General features: G+C 43.4%; 1 protein-coding gene across 1 annotated transcript in view; it reads left to right on the top strand.

The window, feature by feature from the left end:
* The first annotated feature begins 4,794 nt into the window (after positions 1-4,794).
* The window catches only part of INTS7 (integrator complex subunit 7), a 31,233-nt gene continuing 26,731 nt past the window's right edge, over positions 4,795-9,296 (top strand). Inside the window, exon 1 of the mRNA XM_035901593.1 lies at positions 4,795-4,888. Coding sequence (XP_035757486.1) covers positions 4,795-4,888 — 94 coding nt within the window. The remainder of the gene's footprint in view (positions 4,889-9,296) is intronic.

Below are 9,296 nucleotides of genomic sequence, written 5' to 3'. Positions count from 1 at the left end.
TCTGTTAATGTGCTCCATTGCTAAATATGAACGAACTGTCTGTCTACTTGTCATAGCTGGCTGAATCACCAGGATTGAAAGAGGATTTTAATGCCCATTAAAACCAGATTAAGATCAGCAACTTGCAATAAGCAGCAGTGATGAGAGACGTATTGATGGCAGGAGGTTATAGCTGGTTTACATTAAACAGTTACATCCAGCCTTGACAGCAACACACTCTGGGCACAACATGCCAGGAGCTAACCCCACGCTGCTATAAGTAGGGGTGGGAGGCAGGGAGTGTCCTACGTGAACAAGAAAAGCAAATGAAACGAAAGAGTGGAGCAGCACTGGGTTGCACGCTTGGGTCTCTCCCAGTCATCTCACCTTCCAGATGTATGCGTTGCAGTCACTTGAGCCACTGACCAAGAACTGGTCATCTGGGCTGGTGCTGGATTTGATGTAAAAGGTTGAATTCTGGTGCCCGCTGAAAACCGCCACTGTGAGGAGAAAAGAAAAAAAAGAAAATAAAAGCCCCACTCAATGCACAGCCATGGAGTCGGTTGTGCAAGCAGGGCTGATCTTACAGGCTTTTCCTGCCTAGCCACATATCCACTGGAGAAAGTGGTTGCACTGCTCCCTTGCTCTTGGGATCTGGGGCAGGAAGTCTTTGTTATTCAACTGGAGCCCTTCAGGCTTCCCAAACGAAGCAGGTTTACCTGAACAGCTCTCTCCACAGCATTAGGAAGCAGTGGCAGTTTCATAAAAACTTTAGCTTCACCCACGTCACAAGCAGGCCAAGACATCACCCGGGCTGCCCCACTACTCTGAGTAAGGTTCCTCGTCTCTTCCTCTCTCAGCCACCACCATCAGCCCCGCTACAGGGGTGGCTGCACAGAAAGCATAGCCAGGGCCTTCTTCCACCCAGGTGGCCACGAAGGCGCTTGCTGCCCCTTCCTCCTGCTGCCAGCATCTTTATTTCATCAACAAGACTTGCATTGTGTCAGCCATGCTCGCTGGTTGCCTTTATTTAAAGCCTCAGTAGTGTTTGCTAAAGCCTTGAAACCATCACCCCAAATGGCTGCCGTTTCTCCTATTGCAAGGACCAGAGGAGCCAGCACAGGAGCTAGTGTACAGCACTTGGCCACACTACATCCCGTCCTCTCATCAGGGCAGAAAGGGTGAGTTTCCTGATGTATTGCCAGGCGGGGCTGGCACCCCCTTGGACCAGCCATGTTTTAATATTGTTTTTGGCGAAAGAGGTGACCCACAGGCCAGCGGACAGGTGATGGCCTTTGGAGGTCTTTGAAAAGTTGCGAGACCCCAAAAGATCCCTTGGTTTTTACCTGCAGCTCTCAGCACTGCGGTTACAGGACAGTGAGTCCTTTCCTAAGCCAGACCTACCAGCAAGTCCTGTTACAGTGAGGATTTCCCACGTCCCCCTGCAACCTAAAGCTGCCTACATACCAGATAAGCGCAGCTGCAATTGGGATGAAAGCCAGTGAGTGAGGCGGGAGGCACCAACCCATGGGCAGGCGCTGCCCTCTGCGGGAACAGCGGCACACTGAGAAGCCGCACATGTTTCATCCAGCTGGATGAAATTGAGATTGCTCGCTGGTTTTTATCAGCTGCATAGAGAAGGCAAGAGCTCCATGAGGAGGCCGAGGACAGGATGCCCTGTGCTTTGGAGAGAGCCCACTCCTGCGGGGGGACAGGCCGGTGAGTGTATTTCCACAGCTCAGCAGCGGCACCCAGGGTTAACCTCAACAGCTGACCTATTAATACTTACTACTTGCACCACTTCTCGACTCTGGAAGTGTTCCCACCCACCAGACTGCCTTCCTGAAGAGCAGACAGAAGGACACATTGTTCGTTTAATTTCAATTAACCAAGAGACTGAGAAAAGGCAATGGAAACTAAATCACATGCCCAGCTGGAATGCATCTAACAAGTTTTGCTGCTTTCTGAGAAGCGGCCTCTGGCCTATTACATAGCAGTTTAGTGCACCGAAGTCTGCGGGCCGTCCTGTCAACGCAAAGGTCACAGATGCAGAGTTGAAGGAATCTAAAAAGCTGAAGCATCTCCACAATATGCTGGGGATGCTTTCTCCCAGAAACTCCGGTAGAAGCTAAATTTAAAAGACAACTTAAAATATCTGAATACAACCATTTTTCATAGATTCATATCTAAGAGCTTGAAAAATCAGCGATTGCCAGTAAGCAGAAGATTCAAACTTGTTTCAAGTGGGTAGGAGCTGGACACTAGCCATTCCTCACCAGGTAACGTGCAAACTACCCTTAATCTCAGTCTGGGTGAACCAGTGTCTGCACTTATGTAAGTTTTTGTGCTATTAATTTTATGTCAATGGCCTAACATGAAACATGAACAGCCCTTGTAACAAGTGCCTTCTCTCCCAGGTTGCTTTAGACATAAGAGCATGGAATAGGTTTCCTAAGCCTTCAAGCTGGTCTCTCTAAGTCACAGAGAGAATCTTACCTTTCTATGCTCTGTAACCTTTATTTTTTTTCAGCTAATTCCACAGATCATCATGCTTACCTGGAACAGTCCTTAAACTCGTCATATTGAACATGTAGATACTGTCATCAGTGCAGTTAGCAAACAGATTAGTACCGGTGGAATCCAAAACCAGGCTTGAATATCCTATAGACAAAGAGAGTTGTTCTTCAGAAGAAATAACTCCACAAAAAACATTTTGGAAAACAGGCATTCTCAAAGAAATGCCTAGAGAGGGACATTTGGAAAGGTTCTCTATCATGTATGAGATTGTCATTGGAAAGGTTTTTGTTTGAGCACTTTCTAGAATAACATCTACATTTTCTCATCAGGATTCAGGCTGATATTTAGAGAGGAATCTCACCTTCAGAGCAGGCAAGCGATTTATTTGATAGTTTCAAATAGATAACAGGAACAACCAATTGTAGAAGCAGAGATTAATAATAAATAGAAACCCTCATGCTTTGGTAGCATAAGCTATCCTCTGATTTGCTAGTGATTTAGGTTCAAGAAAAATCTTTCCCTGCAGGCAAATCATTTCACAACCAGCTCCTCAAGGATTTCCCTCATGTTCTTGGGACTGACACTGACCATCACCACATCAAGATAGTTGATTAGCCAAGCCATCAGGAATTACTGTGTTGCATCAGAGCACTGTAAGGCATTACACTGGAACAGGTTGCCCAGAGAGGTAGTGGGGGCTCCATCCCTGGAAGCATTCAAGGCCAGGTTGGACGGGGCTCTGAGCAACCTGAGCTAGTTAGCAGTGTCCCTGCTCACTGCAGGGGGGTTGGACTAGATGACCTCTAGGGGTCCCTTCCAATCCAAAACATTCTATGATTCTATGATTAAGATACAAAGAAGCACAGAGCAACACGAACAAGAGCACTATTGTTTTTGATAACAAACAGCTTCAAGTATTGCTCAACTCTGGAAGGTTATAATGTAAAATCCCAGTCCAGTCTGTTGTCTTCGCAAGATACAATGCAAAGAAAGAGTTCAATCTGATTTCTACTCATGCATCAAAACCACCAGCTAAAAATTCTGCCTCAAGAGCTCTATTATTCCCTTATCTCCATTTCTGAAAATGCACTGCTGAAGCTTATGCAAGTTTTTGTCATTGGTGCAATGATACAAAAGTGGGGCACTCCCACACTTCAACTTGAAAATTTGGTATTGGCAATCAAAATATCCTGCTGACCTTGTCAGTCTGATCAATAACTGGCTAAAAAGATAAGAGGTGGCACTGTCAGTACTTCTTAAATTCACTTTGCACTTTAATGAATACACCTTCCAGTAACGTACCAAGTTTGCGAGTACTGGTCCCAGGGTAGCAAAAAGTCTTGAAAGGCACTGGGTCCTGACGGTAAGCTGCATAGTTCTTGCGCAAGTCCCATACTTTGATCACACTGAAATAGAAAAGCACAAGTGTCTTCAACTTCAAAATTTCTTTTGCAATGGTGATAGGGCCTTCTAAGAGCACAGGAAGACAGGTTGCTCATTACTGAGGAGTGTCCACTGCTAAGGAACACAACTGAGCAAGAGTAGGGCAGAGACATGCCGAAAGCAAAACAATTGCTCTGCTGATTATGGATAAGGTAACAGCATTGTCTTCTGTCACTAACACAAGATACAACATGAGCCTGCAAGTCAACTCTCTTCAACTAATAAAAGGAAATACAAGGATGCCTTTATACAGTTTTAAAAATCAAGTCCTTCAAGGTTTTTCTTGCTCTCCAGGAGCAAGCCTCTGTCATGAGCCATAGGCAGGAGAGCCAATCTTATCTGCCTCAGAAAGGCTCTGATCACATGGAGCCTGCTAAAGAATTGAGTTCTGAGGGTAATTGCCACATTAATCAATGAGACAGTTTGCTCGAGCTCCAAGATGCTGCAACAGATCTGGCACCTAAAAGAAGGCATCCTTTGTAATTCAAGGCAACATTTTCTCAAGCATGCCTACACATATCCAGGCACCAACCACCCACTTGCATCCCCAAAAAACTCACTGTCTAACAATAGTCTGTTTACTTGAGGTCCAACAGGTCCATGAGAATAGAGAAAGATGATAAGAACTGCTCTCGTTCTGCCCCATAGCTAAGAGACTAAAATGAGCATTTAGCACGTGCACAATTTGTGCCAGCACTGCCATCTCCAGTAAGAAAGAAAAGTAGCATTCAGCTTTGCCAAAGCAAGCTGGCAGTGTAGCTTTGCTGATTCTACCTAATAGTAACTGTAGCTTTGTGGGCCACTGTGTGATCTTAGGAAAAAAAAATCACTGAATCTTTTCGTGCCACTAAGAACATGCAGAACAGACAGAAAAGCAGGTGTCCTCCCTCCTTACCCATCAACAGCTCCTGCAGAGATAAGAGTATGCTCATCCTGAAGCAGCACCACAGTTACACTCTGCTGGAAATCCTTAAAGGGAAAAAAAAAAAAAAAAAGAGAAAGAAAAACTGCACAACTTTATTTTCTTTCAAGGTCAGCAAAATCTTGCTTCTTAGTCCAAGGCCAAGTGAATACCGAGAAAACCTCCTCCTAGCCAGGCAGGAGAACCTGGAAACACCAGATGCCATTTAAGACACAACATTCCTTCAAACACTCCCACCAGTGAAGTTGCCACTTAGCGGTAAGTGTTTGGGCAGCAGTTTGAAGTTACACTTTTCAGGTCAGACGTAAGAGCTGCCTTCATCACAAGGTCTTACTCTAGTAAGGCAGTCATTAGTGTGATCAAACTAGGGGAAAAAAGGAAAGAAAAAAAAATTATAACCCTCCCTATCTTCCCCCCCCCAAAAAAAAAGAATGTGGGACTACTCCTTTCCTCTCTGGAAAAAAAGACGTATTTTCACATTGCATTTGCACAAAGATGGCTTTGATGGCACGTGGGTTGTCAGACAACTAAACAGTGTCTAAAATTAGCCAAGGCAAATGACCATGACACAAAAACCCACTTCTGCATAGATAAATTGAAGCATTTACCACATTCAAGCCAAATATTTCTCACAATAATTACTTAGGAAAACTTCTATGAATAACATCCTCAGAAGACAGGCCTACATTTCCTTTGTTCCCCAGATACCTACCACCAAGGGAGCAAGTCCTTTTAGGTTCTGCCTCTTCTTCTTCAGTTTGGAAGGAGTCTGCTTGTCAACCACATTGTGTGCTCCACTGATTTGATTCACTTGCCTGTAAAATCCATCTGAAAGAAATCAAAGACATCTCAATTAGTAGTTTCTATGCAATTTTGCCATCACTTTAATAAAACAGGCAGCAGCTTGGAAAAAATCCTAAAAAGTGTCTGAGACTAACCTTTAAGATCATTAATGTATTCTGAAAGATTGTTATTTATGTATGAAACCAATGAGAACACAGTAGAAAACAGGAGCATATATGCAAAAAATCGCAGCGGTCAATGTAGAGTGGACACTGAAGCTAGAACTGGCCTAAGCAGGCTGTGTTTGGAAAACATTACCCCTTGGTCTGGTCTTCAGCATGCATCTGGAGTGTTCAAACCATTTCATCCCGAGCAGAACTGTACTCACAGGTGGGTTTCCAGTGCTTTTACACTCTACTTCATAATTTTCTCTTGAGTCTTTTGTCTGCTACTTCTCACTTTATGAAATTTTCTGCTTTACTGGAGTAAAGTGACTTTTCTATTTTTTTTCCTTTACCTTCCACTTCAGTCATGTGGAGCCTCCCTTTTCCCCCACTTTGCCAGTTTGAAAAGCCAGGGAACCTGGGACAGATGAAAGAGTGATACATGTTCTGGCAGCCTGGGCCAGGAAACTTCTGGGACAGAGCAGGGAACTGGGAAGAGGCATATGGGCATGACCTGACCGGGGAAGGAAAAGCTCCAGGAAACAGAAAGAGAGGAGCAGAATGAGCTCACCCTGCATTTAGTAGGGGTTCCCACAACACATTCAGTTGCTCCCAGTACTCACAAGCTCCTTTGTTCCTGCACTTTCTGCCTTCCTTCCTACCCTGGCAAGAGTCTTCCCAGCTTTGCTTCATCCCTCAGAATGGTTCTGACCTAAGTAGTCTCTCTCAGCCCACCTACCTCTGTGATGTCCTACACAAGGATGTATTCTGTACCCCCTTATCTCCTTACCAATACACAGGGTATTATCAGGATAGCATGTATATCATGCTGCAAATCTGAGACTGTTACAAAGTGGAAAAACATATTAGACACAGAAGAAATAACTATTCCACCCTTTTACTGTACTAAAAGCAGTCCACTGTTATCTGACAATCTTCTTAACTGAAGCATTTCCTATATTGTAATCGAAAGTAATTGTAATCGATTAGTCCAACATGTACATCTAAGTAGTATTTTTACATGAGATACCAAGCTTTTTTGATACATATCTGAAAGTTCAGTTACCTTTCTTGTTGCATCTGGTATCCCAAACCATGATGTTTCCATCTCTGCCTCCAGTACAGAAGACAGCTGAGAGAGAGAAAAAGAGTGCTATTAGCTTACAAAAGTGTTAATTTAATGAATTGAATGCAGTACGATGCCATCTATGTGCCTCTGGCTCTTCTGCCCCAACACTTGAGATGCCAGTCCTAGAAATACAAAAATCAGTGTTCTGCCATGCTTTTTGACTAGTTTCCTTACTCTTCCTAGTCTTTCTTTACTACTACTCTAGAGAAAACAGCTTATGAAAGAGTATTTACATATGTATGGAAGTAAGGGCTGAATGATTTCAATATCATGTCTTAAACTTGCCCAAGATCAGAAATGTGCAGATGTTAGCATAAGGTCACCATGAAGTTGCAACAAGTTAGTTCTGCTTCACTGGATAGGTTGCTGCTCAGTCTGCCTCTGCTATTTGTAACTGTCAGTTTCCAAAGCCCTTTTTTAGCCCCCAAAGTACCAATGTACCGGGGGAAAGAAGAAGGAAAAAACAGACAACAGGGAATATCACCATTTACCTTTCTCAAATCTAGAAAAACCAACTGACTTGAGGCTACACTGGTGACCTTTGCATATGCCAAGAAGCTCCCCGGCTCTCACATCCCACACCTTGGCTGTCTGATCTCCTGAAGCAGTGACCTTCAGAGGAAAAGATAAAAAGCTTTAGTCATTTTCTAAACACAGTTGCCAAAGCATTAAAAATAAAGTTAGACGGCAAAGGACTACTTACAATCTTGTGTTCTCCTGGTACCCAGGCAAGGTCAAACACAGCATTTGAATGAGCCTGCCACTCTAACAAGAAAACAAAAGCCAAGATTAATTCAGTGCATTGCAGTATGATATTTTGCAGGAATCTAAAGACCATTAGACAGTGAAATCAGAAAACCTGTGAACAGCTTGCCTTAGGCATGAAAACCAACTATTCACCTATTACTGCTGTTCTAAGAGCACACTCACGCTGCTGCTTTGTAAAGAAGACTCAGCAAAGTATATAAAGGATTTAAGTACTGCCCACACTTACGTTTAAATGACTTGCAAAAGGCTTTCTTGGATTCCAGTAAATCACATACTTGTCACATCAAATGAAGATCATATTCTATATAATATTTACCCTTAAAGATGAGTTTGCTGGTAGTTTGAGCTTCAGTATCATAGAGTCTAACAAATCCTTCTTCATTTGCAACTGCCAGTACATGCTCCAAATTCGGGGCTGAAGAGAAATTGAAAGATATTTGTATACTATGTAGCTGATTCATAATCATGCCCCTGCTCTTTGTGAAGGGCCACAGACGCTTTAAACAGGGTGTACAACAAACAGATAGCTGTGAAATAAAAAGTACTTACATAGCAATTTAGATGTTCAAAATGCAGAAATATCGGCAAGCATTTTTTTTCTAGATGTTCCATTCAGGAACACACATGGGCACTCAAATGGCTCCAGGAGCAACTTTTGAGATAATGGCCTCTTTCACCAGCTATAATAGTTCTCTGTATCTGTACTACCTATCACCTACAACCTCCAGTACTTTCTACGGATCTGAGTTGAAAAAGCAGGAAGCTGCCTTGGAGAAACGTGTAAGCTCCACCAAAACCAGAGTACTACGAACAAAAGATTTTTGCCCTCAAGATCCAGGAGCTTCCACATTTGCTTCACTCATCATGTATTTATCATGGGGAAACGCTACATGTCACAGTCTAGTGACACCCATCCACCTCTTTGATTTCTACATACTATTCTCCATCCTATTATGTCTGTTACATATTTTGAACAAAGCCAAATTTTTTTACTATAGAGCCTAGCACTGTCACCAAGGGGACATACCTTGAAACAGACAAAGCTGAAACAAAGAGGCATTAAAATAAATGCTTTGTAGTTGCTTCTTTGAGAGAATACATCCCACTGGTAAATCTAGGAGCAGCATGATCCAATTTATATCACATCTAGGTGCAAGTACATTATTACCAGCTCACTTTAAAACAAGAAACTCTGAAACCAAATTACGGAATCATGGAATCATTTGGTTGGAAAAGACCTTTAAGATCATTGAGTCCAACCGCATGTGTCTACCTACTAAACCATGTCCCTAAGCACCACACCCACCTGTCTTTTAACTACCTCCAGGGATGGGGACTCGACCACCTCCCTGGGAAGCCTGTTCCAGTGCTTGATAACCCTTTCAGTAAAGAAATTTTTCCTAATATCCAACCTAAACCTCCCCTGGTACAACTTGAGGCCATTTCCTCTCATCCTGTCACTTGTTACTTGGGAGAAGAGGCTGACCCCCACCTCGCTACACCCTCTTTTCAGGCAGTTGTAGAGGGTGATAAGGTCTCCCCTCAGCCTCCTCTTCTCCAGACTAAACAACCCAGGCTCTCTCAGCCACTC

This window comes from Egretta garzetta, unplaced genomic scaffold, assembly GCF_000687185.1.
Source record: "Egretta garzetta isolate BGI_Z169 unplaced genomic scaffold, ASM68718v1 scaffold319, whole genome shotgun sequence".
In the NCBI taxonomy this organism is placed as follows: domain Eukaryota; kingdom Metazoa; phylum Chordata; class Aves; order Pelecaniformes; family Ardeidae; genus Egretta; species Egretta garzetta.
The sequence above is the reverse complement of the archived record's forward strand: the minus strand, read 5'-3'. Positions and strand labels throughout refer to the sequence as shown.